The sequence below is a fragment of the Sus scrofa genome, chromosome 17 (assembly GCF_000003025.6).
Source record: "Sus scrofa isolate TJ Tabasco breed Duroc chromosome 17, Sscrofa11.1, whole genome shotgun sequence".
Lineage (NCBI taxonomy): Eukaryota > Metazoa > Chordata > Mammalia > Artiodactyla > Suidae > Sus > Sus scrofa.
In genome coordinates this window covers 24,498,148-24,512,922 of record NC_010459.5, presented here as the reverse complement: position 1 = coordinate 24,512,922, position 14,775 = coordinate 24,498,148, and the positions used below count along the sequence as shown (strand labels likewise).

The 14,775-nt window shown below is 41.4% G+C and overlaps 1 protein-coding gene across 5 annotated transcripts in view; it reads right to left on the bottom strand.

The window, feature by feature from the left end:
* The window catches only part of MACROD2 (MACRO domain containing 2), a 2,051,742-nt gene that overhangs the window by 173,924 nt on the left and 1,863,043 nt on the right, over positions 1-14,775 (bottom strand). For all 5 annotated transcript variants that reach the window (XM_021077529.1, XM_021077532.1, XM_021077531.1 and 2 more), the window contains exons 10-11: positions 12,597-12,641; positions 4,524-4,607 (exon numbers count right to left, since the gene is read on the bottom strand). In XM_021077529.1, coding sequence (XP_020933188.1) covers positions 4,524-4,607; positions 12,597-12,641 — 129 coding nt within the window. The remainder of the gene's footprint in view (positions 1-4,523; positions 4,608-12,596; positions 12,642-14,775) is intronic.

Here is a 14,775-nt window from a genome sequence, read left to right as displayed (position 1 = left end):
GCTATTGGGAGTTGGGATTGTTGGCATGGTTATTAACTAAGCTTTTTTTTTTCAGACAATTATGCCTATGATTTGCTAGTTTATGGATTGCATTGCCATTTGTATCAGATGCCAGACAAACAATTAGTGGTCTGAAATTGCTTATCATTTTATTATTGGCGCTGCATTGCAGTGGGTCAAATCAAAGCATACTTAGTGCATGAAATTTCAATCAAAATAATGAATATAAACCTCTAAACACAATGGAATATTACTCAGCCAACAAAGAATGAAATAATGCCATTTGCAGCAACTCGGATGGACCTAGAATTATCATACTAAGTGAAGTCAGAAAGAGAAAGACAAATACCATATGATAGAACTTATAAGAGAAATCTAATAAAAATAATACAAAAGAACTTATTTATAAAACAGAAACAAACTCATGGACTTCAAAATCAAACTTATGGTTACCATAGGGGAACTGCAGGTGGGGAGGGATAAATTGGGATTTACATATACACACTCCTGTATATAAATAGATAATTAACAAGGGCCTACTGTACAGCACAGGGAAATCTACTCAACACTCTTTAATAACCTATACAGGAAAAAAGAATGGATATATGCATATATATAACTGATTCACTTTGCTATGCACCTGAAACTAATACAACATTGTAAATCAACTTTAATAAAATTTTAAAAACTTTATATCCCAAAATCGCGGAAAATCATTTTAGAAATTTCTCTTTTTCATTTATAATAATTTTTATGTTTTCCATTATAGCTGGTTTACAGTGTTCTTTCAATTTTCTACTATACAGCAAGGTAACCCAGTTACTCATACATGTATACATTCTTTTTTCTCACATTATCATACTCCATCATAAGTGATTAGACATAGTTCCCAGTGCTATACAGCAGAATCTCACTGCCCACCCACTCCAAAGGCTACAGTTTGCATCTATTAACCCCAAATTCCCAATTCATTCCACCCATTGATGGAGGAAATGTTTCCATCCTTACAGCTTTGACTTTCTTTGATCTTTTAAATCTTATGTTCAGCACTTTACTTAAATATTTACTAACATAATAATGCTTTCAGTCAAAACTGTAATGATGGAAACATTTCCTCTGTCAACAAAACTAGTTTTAATTTTCAGAAGAGAGAAGGGGGAAAAGATTAGAGAAACTGTGTTGTTTCCAGAAAAGAAAAAAGAGATTCTGACATTAACAAACTGCATGGACTTGGGCAAGTTAAAGAACCTCTTGCAGTTTATTTTAAAAACACTTTTGCAGAATGAGAAAATTTGACCATATGCTCTCAACATTCTTCTAGATCAAAATGCAGCTGTTATGGTTATATAAGTTGGAAAATCCACATGAATTTGTGTCTCAACTCCACCCTCCATGACCTGAAAATGTATATTATAGGGTGAACTGAGTCATCAGTTGTACCTATAAGGGTTGGAAGCAGGGGAGGGAACCCAAAGGTAGGAGAGAAATTAGATGAGGCCAAGTGATGGGGAATTAAGCAGAGTGTTCTCTAAATAAAAATACCAGAAGCTTCTCTCACTAACAAAAATATATTAGAGAGATGGCCCGGTTGGCAAAGGATTGATAACTCTAAAGTGGGAAGACTGCAGAGAAGGGTCACAACCCACATACCCCTTTCTACCCAGTGGGACACTAGTCCGTTTGCATATCCAGCAGGAAAGACTGGTTGGGACTCTTTGGATTATGAGAGGAAGTGAGACGTATGCAACAACATAACACCTGAATTCAGAAGCTAGTTTATTTTGTCAAAAGAAAAATACTGGTAAGTATTGAGTATCCCATCATGGAACCATCTACCACTGGCATGCCAGATTCTGCTCCTTTTTCACTCCTATCCCAGCAATTTTCACTTAAAAAAAAAAAAATCTTTGAAGGCATCTTAGAAACAAATGCACGATTCCCATGTTTCTGTAGAGTGACTAACATTCCCATGTCACCATAATGCCATAGACCAAATGGCCCTGGTAACAAGCCCAGTAATGGTGTTTTTGTGACTCAGAGCAGACTCTGAGATGACATATTTGGGTGAGGTGAAGCCATACTATTTAGTCATATTAGGATTATGCAATGATGTTCCTAAACAAAGGAAATTATCGAAGAAGAAAAGAAGTTTTCACACTTTTGAAGGAAAAACTCGAAAGAATTCCTTTGTTCCTTAAGGTGATGGAACTGCTACAGTTTATGATCAAATAACTCTCTTCTCCAGGCGATACTTGGAAATGGCAGCAGACTCTGCCTCTGGAAAACAGCCTTTTACGTGGGTCATGCACGTGATGGGAACACCTCAGTGAGGTGGAGCTTATCCAGGGAAAAGGCAATTGTTGTGCCCCTAATCCATTTCTCAATCATGGTTTTAAGAGATTGTCCAGGAAATAACCTAATTCTAGTAGGAAATGGAACCCTGGCTACTGTCCCTATCAGATACTAACAAAGCTTACCACCCTGGGCCAGGCAGAGTTGCTGGCCTTCTCCACAGTTCTGAGTGTTCTTCTCTGAATGACTCTGAACATTCAAGCACATTTCAGTGAATTAGAACAACGGGCACTCTGTCATCGTTCTATGATAGTACTTATAATAGCTGACCTGTGCCAGGCACTTCACACATATTGTTTCTTTCTTTTTTCTTTTTATAGCCTCACCTGTGGCATATGGAAGTTGCTGGGCTAGAGGTCCAATGAGAGGAGCTGGAGCTGCAGGCCTATGCCACAGCCACAGCAACACCAGATCCAAGATGCATCTGTGACCTACACTGAAGCTTGTGGCAACATCGGATACTTAACCCACTGAGCAAGGCCAGGGATTGAATTCGCCTCCTTATGGACACTATGTCAGGTTCTTACCCCACTGAGCCACAGCAGGAACTCCAAATACATATTATTTCTACTATTCACTGTTAGTTGGAAATGTTCCTTCTTTGCTCTTCACCCAGAGGGCAGAGGACATTTACTGCCATGCCTGTCTCTACATCCCCTCATCTATGGCGACCTGGGAAAGAAACAGCCCCATGCTGAGTCTCTCTCAGATCCACCTGCCTAGCGATGACATGTCTGATTTATCCTTCCCCACATAATAACATAAGATCACCAGGGCAGCCTCTGCCCAGGCAGCTGAGGGTACCAAGGACAGTGGCACTTGCTAGAGAGGGTACCAAGGACAGCAGTATGGCTAGTAAGGAAACACAGCATTAGGGAGCCCAACTGGGGCAGCAGAACCAGATGCTCTGGTCCAGTCTCATGAGCAATGAAGCTAATGTTTTAGATTTCAATTTTCTTACAGTTTTGCCTTCTCAACTGATTCTGAACCCAGGCAAGGGCAAAGACAGTGTCAAGACTTACCATGTAGAACCTGAAACACAGATGCCATGTAGATATGGAGGGGAGCTGCTCAAGAGCTGTTTTGAGAGAGAACCCTGTGTTGGGACTCGGGTTGGTTGACAGCATCCAGTAGCTACACTTTGGGGATTTGTGGCAGTATTCTGTTATGCCACTTTCTCCCCAAGCTGCTCGGAACCACGAGCCAGCAGGGGAAGGGGATCCTGAAGCTCAGCCATTGCACCCAAAGCACAAGTCTTATAATGTCCAGTCCTTGCTCTGGGCCTCCCCAACTCTTTCAGACTGCACAGCAGATTGAGACTCATCCCAGATCCTCTGCCTCCCTCTCTTCATTCCTTCACCTCCTACTGCTCCCTACCTTCATCCTTCACAGGTTTCACCAAATAATGTCCTACGATTCTAATTCATCTTATCATCTTCTTTCCCAAAGACCCAAGCTGACACATGTACTGTACTCTCCATCCTGTAGCAGATGATGCGGGGCTCCGAGCAAGACAGTAGAAGGTATACAGATGTTCCAATATTAGAACATGCTCTTAAGTTAGAGGCTCACTTTTCAAAATACCTAAAAATACCATTTCGAATGAAAAATCTGCTTATCTTGCAGGTGTACTAGTATTGTAAGTCAGAGAGGAACATGTCATTTCTCCATAAAACTGAGCCCAGTTGGGCATGCTCATTCAATGCATCAATGCAAAGATACATTGGCTTCTGAAAAAGGGAACCCATTCCTGAGGTTCACTTCTGGACTCAGAATGTGTTCAATGAGAAGAACAAATGATCCCAATGAAACAACAGCTATCAGGCAACACATCACATATAGAGCTGGACTTTCACTATGCGATTTCAGGGCACCCAGCTTGGTAAGCACTACCTGCAGCTTCAACTTTTCATTTGCAGGAATGGAAAATACATCACACTCAGAAAATGATTTTTTTACATTTGGTTTTTACCTTAGCAAACTAAACCTGGATCTGATATTTCATTCTCACATTCAGAAGAGAGTAAACATTTTAAGAAAGAATAAAGCAGTGCCAGGTGATGCTTGAACCCTGAGAAATATCTGAACATGAGAGCATACACATACTTTAAAAATTAAACAGAAGTTTCTTTTCACAGCCACTTTCTAAAGAAAGTAGGAACTGGACTTACCCTCACTAGAGTCTTTGGAGCCTTCTGGCTTCTTTGCTTTGCTCTTCTTGTGGGGTGGAGAGTGGTCTTTTGGCTCTAACCCCTCTGGAAGTACAAAGATTTAACATATTTAAATATTTAACAGTAGGGGTTCAAAATTATGCTGATGGTTTCTCAGCAGACCAATACAACAGTGACGCTTAACTGTGGCTTCATCTGTCATTATGGCTGAGATAAATTTTTGCAAGGACCGATGCTTCTCCAATGAGCATAGTCTCACATTCAGAACTTAAGCATAAACATTTTGTTGTTGTTGCCAGCATTAATGAGTCACACAAATGTGAAATCTTCAATGCTTTTTCAAAATTTAAAAAGTTCTCCATCAAGCAATCCCAAATAGTTCTTCTTCTTTTCTTTTTATGGCTGTGCCTATGGCATATGGAAGTTCCTAGGCTAGGGGTCAAATAAGAGCTACAGCTGAGGGCTATGCCACAGCCACAGCAACACTGGATCTGAGCCATGTCTGTGGCCTACACCACAGCTTGCAGCAATGTTGGATCCTTAACCCACTAGGCCTGGCCAGGAATTGAACCCGCAACCTCATGGAGACTATGTTGGGTCCCTAATCTGCTGAGCCATGATGGGAACTTCCTAAATTATCATTATTATTTTTTTTCTCTAGAAGAGTTTGATTTAAAACTTTATGGATTAATTGACAATTGTCATTGTATAATTTCATCTTAGCCCTCAAACTAGGGCTACATCACTTGCAAAGTCATCTCTTTTCAGGAGAATGGGGGTGAGGCTTGAAATTATCCCATTTAGTAGATTTCTTCAGTGATCCAGATTCTAAACAACATCTATATGCCCCCAAATAATGATCCCACTTCCCACTTTTCTCAATGCTCCCCCCTACTCCTGTCTATCCAAGGAGGCTAATAATTCAAATTCTGAAGACAGTTTTAGGAAAACTATCTCTGAATTCATCCCATTTGGCTATCAGATACTTTGTTCGGCATTGATTTATATCTCCAGTTCTAGTCTCTCTACTTTCAGCACTTGTGACTTCAATTGCCCATGTGGCATCTTGTCTTGCTTTTGGATGGATGTCTTCTGCTTGCCCCTCCAGAACTTTCCATTCTTCATCCCCATCCCCCTGTGTTCTGGGAGACTGGTCTCTATGGACTGTACCAATGAACCCCTAACCACCCTCCCTCTCTGGGTTCCTATTAGATTCAGCCACTGGGGAGCCCAGGGCATTTATTTCCTAGGCTACCAGTAGTTCTCAAGGGCTGATTGTCTCCCTCCATCTCAGGTCACTGCTTCTATCGGTTGGCTTTCTCCTCACAGCCCCTCTATTCTCCTAGGTCCTGTTACTACCGCTAATCCTTTAAGCCTGGGATTTAACTGTGTACCACTCCTCCAAGCCCTAGTGGTTCCCTTTACTCAGCTCCCATCAGACATTTCAAACTTATGTAAATAATCCCATTAGGCAGTTCCAACAATACAGCCAAAACAATGCTCTTGATGTCTGCAAACCTATTCTCTCTATAGTATTCCATACCTCAGGGGATGGTATGACTTATTAACCCAAGAATAATATTTCTCTTTCATTACTTTTCCAGTAAAATAATTCTATGATAATAAGTTCTATTAGCTTATATTAAATATATCCCATATTCATCTATCATGCTTATTCTTTGCAATCATAACCTAGTGCAAGCCAGCAGCATCTCTTACCTGGATTACTACGACAACCTTCTCAATTCTAACTTCTAGCTTTCTAACCTCCCTACAATCTATCCTCCATGTAGCAGCCAGAGTTGTCTTTTGAACATAAGCCAGATCATGTGGGGTCCTATTTAAAAACAACTGCTCTTAGCGTAAGATCCAAATCCAATTCTATGGCCTAGGACAACATATCACCTAAGCTCCACCTACCACACTAGCCTCAGCTCCCACTTGCTCTTTCTTTGATAAGTTTTTTTTTCTTTTTTCTTTCTTTTTTTTTTTTTTTTTTTTTTTTTGGTGTTTTTTTAGGGCCGCACATGCAGCATATGGAGGTTCCCAGTCTAGGGGCCAAATAGGAGCTACAGCTGCCAGCCTACACCACAGCTACAGCAATACCAGATCTAAGCCCTGTCTGTGACATACACCACAGCTCACAGAAACACTGGATCCTTAACCCACTGAGTAAGGCCTGGGATTGAACCCACATCTTCATAGATACTAGTCGTGTTCATTACCAATGAGCCACAAGGGGATCTCCTTCCACTTGCTCTTTGGCTTCCGATACACTGGCTCTCTTCAATTGTTTCTAGGCTGGCTCCTGCCTCAGGACCTTTCCACCTGCTACTCTTCCTTTTCCCTGACACACATATTCATATGCCTACCTCCTTCCCATCTTTTAATCCCAAATCAAATTCAGCACCCCAGAAAGGCCTTCCCTATTTTATCTGAAGGGTCCTTGCAAGGACAGTCTCTCTCAAACACATCACCTGATGTATCTGAAATTCTCTTGTCCCCTTGGTTATTTCTATATGTTTCCCTCCTCGACCTCCCCCTACCCTGAGAATGTAAGTTCCATGAGAAAAGGGCATTTGTCTTTCCTGATTTCTCTTATGTCACTGAAGTATAGTGGAGCCTTTAGAATTTCATCTAAAATTCTGTTTTACATCCCCTTCACTCGGGCTATTCTTTAAGGCCAAACTATAATGAGGCTTGTGCCAAGTCTCACTCTCTTAACAGCTGTTACCTGTGCCAGGATTTCTATAACCACACTTCAGAATTACGGCGACTCATTTTTTCTTTTCCCATTTATTACAAAAAGAGCAGAATGAAACAAGTGCATTTGATAGATGTGCTATTAAAAATACTGGCATTATGGACTGGAAAAATGTTTTGGGCACTAGGTTAGGTTTTCTGTGGTGGCAAGTCAGTCATATCCAAGGTCATTAACAAGACCAGGGTGAAAAATGTTGCCAACAACTACATTAGCAAGTCCCCCAAATTTCTGTCACTAGGTGTGAGATGGATGTTGACCCTTCAGAGTGGGTTCAGCGAAAGCAGAAATGAGATACTTGGAACAGCTCACTGAGCATAGATGCTGGGCTCAAGGGGATTCATAAAATGAGCAGAGTCTCACTTGCATTATCTTTGGGAGAAGACGTGAACCCTTCCAGGCCCTGAAAGGCATCATCTGGAAGCAAGAGGAGAGTCTCCCTGGCTGGGAGTCCAGCTCCAAACCAACTTTCCTTGAAAGTGAGCTCTTGAGAGTTAATTCAAGTCTTAATTCTTGATTTCCCACCTAAATAGGAATTCTTGGGGAAAGGGTGAGATTTAAAAAGACACCTGGAGTTCCTGTTGTGGCTCAGTGGGTTAAGAACCCAATATCATGTTCATGAGGATGCGGGTCTGATCCCTGGCCTTGCTCAGTGGTTTAAGGATCTGGTGTTGCTGCAAAGTGCAGCATAGCTCCCAGATGAGACTTAGACCTGGTGTTGCTGTGGTTGTAGTGTTGGCTGGCAGATGCAGCTCTGATCTGACCCCTAGCCCAGGAACTTCCATATGCCACAGGTGCATCTGTAGAAATAAAATAAAATGGCATCTATTTGTTCACATTTTGAACTATTCATGTACCCCAAAACTACTAGTATTTCATTTCTGAAACTGGGATGTACCCCTGGAGGGGGAGGGTCATGGACACATGATAATTATGAGCATTTGTCTATGACACAGCTAATGGGACATTCCTCAAAAGCACCCCATGCTTCTCTTGATGTAGATTCATAGTGTCTCTGACGTCTCTGTTTCTGGCAGAAGATGGAACACTGGAGGTTTGCCATGAGCATGGCTTTGTCCCCCAAGGAACTCCACTGTGTGCTGGCTCTCAAGTGGCTAACATGCCATGGGTGGTGGCTGGTTTTCTGTCCCTGGGGCACAGATTAGGGTCCATTTCAAGAATGCATGGTCTTGGAAGTGGAAGAACATGGGGAAACATTTACTATGCTAGGATTGAAGAAAATAATTATAGGACTTAAAAGGATCCTGGGCATTTAAGTCACTTGGTTTCTACCACGGGGGCAGAGCTTCTCCTTAGGATGACTCTATCTGACACCAACTGCCTCTCCATACCATCGGTCTGGAGACAGGAGCACCACAGTTAAGAATATGAGCTTTGAGAACTAGACACTTGGATTCTGTCTCCACCATATAAGCAAGGGACTAATCCCTCTTCAGCCTTGGTCAGTAATAGCCCCTGCCTCTTAGAGTCGTTGCCCACCTAAAGCCAGGCCAGGTATGTTGAGTGACTGGCACAAGAGAGGTTCTCGATTAAAATCTGGTATAGCTGACTATACCTATCTCTCCTCAACTTCCCCATGCATTGACCTCATGCTTGGTAGCTTGAACAATGATACATGTAATTATACCAAGGCAATCTACAAACTCTTCAAACTGGGGTTCCCCCCACCCAGAGAGTATATTCCCCAGGTTTTTGGTATTCAAGTTAGTATTCACCTTCTTTCATGAGAATTTTTTGGTTGGTTGATTCAGTCAAGCAGCCCTTTGCTAGTGTCAGTTGTACTTTTAAAAATTCTTCCAGCATTTCTACTCATATGACAAGAAGAGGTGATGCAGGGCAGAGGGAAGTCTAGCGGTTAATGGTCTTAGGAGTCTAGATCAGACTCTTCTGAGATCAGCATACGGGAGCATGAGACTGAACAGAAGCCAGCCTGCTCGCTAATATTTGGCAAGGCCAGCTGGCCCTTCATGGACCTATACTGTACAGAATCCCCCATGCTTTCAGCACTCAGATACTAGGAAACAGAGAGCAGCTTCCCAAGCCCATTCTGCCTGAGTGACCTGGCATCCTTGGGCCATTGTATATGACAGGAACAGCTGATCCAGCTGCTGGAGGCAAAACCCCCAGGACACTTGGTGGGACTCAAATCAGAAATGATGATCCCATTAAGATTCCCAAACCTCAAATGCTGACTCCCACCTTGTGGGCTCTGCCTTAGCATTGAGAGCTATTTCCTTGAAATCGCTCAGTGCCTCTCATTAAGAAGTCAACTCCCTTTGCCTAGAAATGTATACTTATGTCATTTTGGGTAAATGATCCTTAGCAAGATAAGATCCTTACACTGTCTGGCTGAAAGGGCAGTGCTCCCCGTGGCTGAAGGATATCTCAAGGATACTTAAAATGAATAGGATGCACACAGACTGTAAGCATTCATATTAAATTCATGGAATTTAATCTAAGGCGGGGAATCACTTAAAGTATTTTTTCAACACATGGTTCTTTTAAATAATAAAATACCCTACCTGGGTATAGGGATTGATATTTTAATTGAAATTTTGCCTTGGGCTTTATGTTTTACAAAAAGGCTGGGAGAGTCCTTGTCTTCTGTTGAATTTTCTCAGAAGACTCAGAGACAAAGTTTGAGTGCAAGGACTTAATTTAAGAAGCTACCCCAGGAAGCACCAGAGGGGAGGAGGGAAATTAGACTGGAAAGGGAGGGCAACCACTTAGGGTGTTAATGAGAAAGTTCTGCTGTGGACAATGAGGGCCCAATTCTTCTGGAAGCCTGTTGGCGATGGTATAGAATCCTGCTGTCCAAAATCACATATTGGGAGTTTCCCTGTGGCTCAGCAGTTTAAGGATCCAGTGTTGTCACTGCAGTAGACTGGGGCACTGCTGTGGCTTGGGTTCAATCCCTGGCCCGGGAACTTCTACCTGCTGTGGGCACGGCCCCAAAAAACCCAAAACAAAACCACCTATTGCCAAGGATACTTGCAATGTGAATAGTCTGACTTAAAACGTGAGTATGAAATAGACACAAATTTCCAAAACTTCATATGGAAAAAAAAAGAATGGAAAATTTCTAATATAATTTTTATATTAATTCTACATTGAAATGATAATGTCTTTGAGATATTATATGAACTATAAAGTTAATTTCACTTGTTTCTTTTTACCTTTTCCAATATGGCTATTAGAAACTCTGAAATTACACATCAGGCTCATATTCGAGGCTGCCATTATTTCAACTGGGCAGCACTGGTCTAGAAGATGCCTCAGATGTGTCCTGCAGGGGTGCTGATTAACCAACTCCTGTCCAGTATTGGTTGAGTACTGCTCCAGAGAAATTAACTCCCTGGTACTTCGAGTTTTCTTTCATGAACAGAGAAAAGCACTCTGCTGAGAGTCCCAAGCGCTTCCCTTAGAAAGCAGTTGGTGGTGAGGGGGTACAGGGAGAGAACCCACAGCTGCTATGCAATCCCTCCTCCACATCCACCATTCCTGCCAATGATTTGCTTGCCCTCTGAATCCACAGCCCCGGGAACAAAACCAGACAGGCTTGGACTGGGCAAGAGTGGAGAGAATGTAAATCAGTGTTCCAGTGAACTGCTATGCAGGAAAGGAATGGGTGTTATTGCTGCATGACGATGCGGGGGGGCGGTCAGATAAGGGAGAGAGGTTCTTTTTCTTTTTCTTTTTATAGCCCTGCACCATATAGAAGTTCTCAGGCTAGGAGTAGAATAGGAGATGCAGGTTTGGGCTACACCACAGCTTGTGGCAATGCTGGATTCTTAACCCACTGAGTGAGGCCAGGGATCAAACCCACATTTTTACGGAGACATCGGTGGATCCTTAACCCACAATGGGAACTCCCAAGGAGAGAGATTTAACTTCACAAGGAAAAGGATGATCTCAAGCAAATCTTGCCCAATGAGACCAAACCATCTACTTCACAATTTAAAGGGCTCCCTGTTCATGGAGCAGTTTAGATCCAGGTCAGCAGTGATTTGGGGGGAGTTCTGGCGGCGAAGAAGGGGTTACACAACATGAGGACCTCTAAGATATCTATTTCAGTTTTGCAAACTGGCCTCATTTCATGTTTGGAGCAGTGTGGTTGTCAAAATGAGGAATATGGAGCTCTCAACCCATAGACTTACGCTCCATTCCTTCTAGTACCTTTGAGGTATATAGAGTAAAAAAAGGCATCATCCTCTGTGTTTACTATGATCCAAGCAACATTTCAGGTGCGATATCTTATTTAGTCCCCCAAACAAGACTGTATGGTAAGAGTTATTGCCCCCTGAAAATGTAAACTGAGGCTTATAAAGAAAACTCTAACCAAGGTCAGTAAGTGGAAGAGCTGGGATCGAATCCAGGCCTATTGATTCATGCATTCATTATCAAGCTCATACTGACCTTCAGCCAGAGCCAATGCTTTTAACCACTAGATTTCCCTCATCAAACACTGGTCCTTCCTGAGGAGTACGTGGGCATCTTACTTTCTGATAATGAGAGCAATATATCATAGGTACAAAATGCATTTTCCAAAAGACGGCCTCAACCATTTTTCAGGCCCTACATGCTGTACAGACCTCCCATCAGTAAAGTTTATTCTCTTCTCCTCTGAGCCTGGGTGGGTTTGTGAATAACCATTTCAAGGAAAAGAGTTTGGTGAAAGTTAAGTCTATGGGATTCCTGAGGATGCTTAAAACCTGTACGGGTCCAGAGGGCTCACTCTAGAGGAACTGCTTTGGAACCTGGCCACTAGGAGGAAGTCCAGGTCACAGAAGGGGGCCATAGACAGGTGCTTCAGAAAACTGCCCCAGCTAAAGCCCTGTCAATCACCAGCCAGACATATGAGTAAACAAATCTTCAGATGATTCTAACCCCAGCTGCTGAGTCTTCCTGCAGAGGCCTCAGATTTTGTGGAGCAGTGTTATCAAATCAGCCCTGCTGTGTTCAGTCTGAATTCTTGACCCACAGAATATTTCAGTGTGTAAGTGGGTGTTTTAACCACCAAGTTTTGGGGGTGATTTGTTACACATTTTTATTAACTATGACATTATGTCCATTTTTACCTTAGCTGTCAGGAATCTCAAAGTCAAGTTTAATGATTAAATACTGTAACTGTGTTCATTTTCAGTTAGCATGACTACTCCTTATTTTATGACCTTGAGTGTGCTTTTCTATTATATTACCTTATTTTGTCTTTCTTTGAAAAATGTGAGGTGTATGTAAACAACAAAATGATCCTTGCTTATCCTCTAAGAATAAAAGCATAAATTTAATACCTGAATCTTCTTTCATGTCAATGTCTTCTTCTTCTTTATTATCATCTGTTAAAAAAATAAGACAAAGAAAAGCTCATATGAAAACCAGAAACACCAGAATTTCGAATTTGACTAATAAAAAAAAATTTGAAGAAAAGAAAATCTCAGTAGAAAGTAGAAACATGAGTTTCTATCACCTAATGTTATCATGCAAAATTAGGAAGAAAGTGTTATGTTAGAGCACAATTTAACACCTAAAGTTTATGTTTCCATTAAGAATTTATTACATATTTATAACAAACTATATATGCAATAATTTATTTCACATATAAAATAATATATATGGTTACTTTGGTCATTTCAGTTCCTAAAAAATTAAAAGTCACAGATTTTAAATGCCACATTTTTCTGTATTCATTGAAGGTGTATATGCTAACCTCGAGTATCTGAGAAACGAAGGCATAGACGTTTGGCTGCAGGCTGACGCAATGACCAATCCCTGCCCTGCCCTGGGAAAAGTGCTCTTTTGCTATACACCCAAATCCATACCTTTAACAGTGTACCTTTGAGTGCCCCCACCAGCTGCACCATTCCCATGTAACTCCCTCACCTCTTCTCCCAGTGCAAACCTCTTCAACTGTACATGGATGTGCACTTTCTCTGCCTTGCTGAATGATATATTCACTTTTCTGAACTATTACCTGTTATCAGCCCTTCTCTGTAAGTGTTTCTCACATCCAGGCAGTGCCAAAACCTGTACTATTTCCATGTTTCCTCCTCTCTACTCACATTATCATAACTCAAATTCCAACTCTCAGTCCTATTTGCCTTCCCTGTTCTCTGGTTTCCCGACTGCCCTTCCCTTCTTCCACTTTTGACACCAGCTGCTTTTACACATAGCTGACAAATCAATCTTAAAAGATAGCTTTGATCTGGTTCACAACCATTCAGTGACACTTCTCTAATGAGAAAAGTCTGTATTCCTTCAGTTAACACTCAAGGCCAACAATATCTAGTTCCAATCACTTTTCTGTTTCACCACCCCTACCTACCTGGTTATACTCATGCTGTCACCTACCTGCATGATAACAATTTGACTCTTCCCTATTTTCTAAGGTTTTCTTAAGCTTCCTCTACCTGTCTCACTCCTGGAAGCAATGCTCTTCTCCCTCTCTACTCACACTCATCCTTCCAGGACAAGCTAAGGCACAATAACATGTGTTCTACCCCAGTTTGAATGAACAGCATTCTCTTTGGTCCCTTATTTTAACTGCCTTCTGAGTATCAACTTTAAGAACTTTAGGCTTAGATCTGCACACTGGCCCCTTCACCCACACATTCACTAGGTATGTATATGATCTTGGAGAAATTATCTAGTAGTCCTGAATTTCAGGTTCACCAGGTGTAAAACTGGATAATAATGGTGTCTTCTACATATTGTTGTTGTAAAGATTAAATGAGATAGTCCTATATAAAACACTACTGAAATATCATTAAATGCCAAATATTAGCTATCATTACCATAAAATGTTACTTGTTAATTTAACAAGATAAGGTTATCTGTCTTCCATAGGCCCATCTCTAGATCATAAATTCTATAAAGATAAAGAATATGTCCTGGTTTCTTTTGTGTTCCCTAGCACCAAATGCAATTGATTTTACACTAGAATCAATAAAGACATTTCTGCTTATTAAATTTCTGAGGGTTTTTTGGTTTTGTTTTGTTACTTTTCTCAGATTTTTTCTTTTCTTTCTTTATTTTTGTCTTTTTTAGGGCTGTAGCCACAGCATGGAAGTTCCTAGGCTAGGGGTAGAATTGGAGCTGTAGCTGGTGGCCTATACCACAGCCACAGCAATGCCAGATCCGAGCTGTGTCTGCTACCCATACCACAGATCATGGCAATGACAGATCCTTAACCCACTGAGCAAGGCCAGGGATCGAACTTGCATCCTCATGGATGCTAGTCAGATTCATTTCCACTGAACCATGACAGGAACTCCTCTCTGATTTTTTATTCGTCAAATTGGAAAATTTTTCTGTTTATACTTTCTGTTATCTCCTGTTAGGACTGCATGTACCTAGAAGACCATTCATAAACAACGAGGATTCAGGATAGATTTGCAACTTCCTAGCCAAATGTATTCAATAAGACACTCTTCTAATAGAAGTGGTCATCATTAATGAAGATTAGAGATGTAT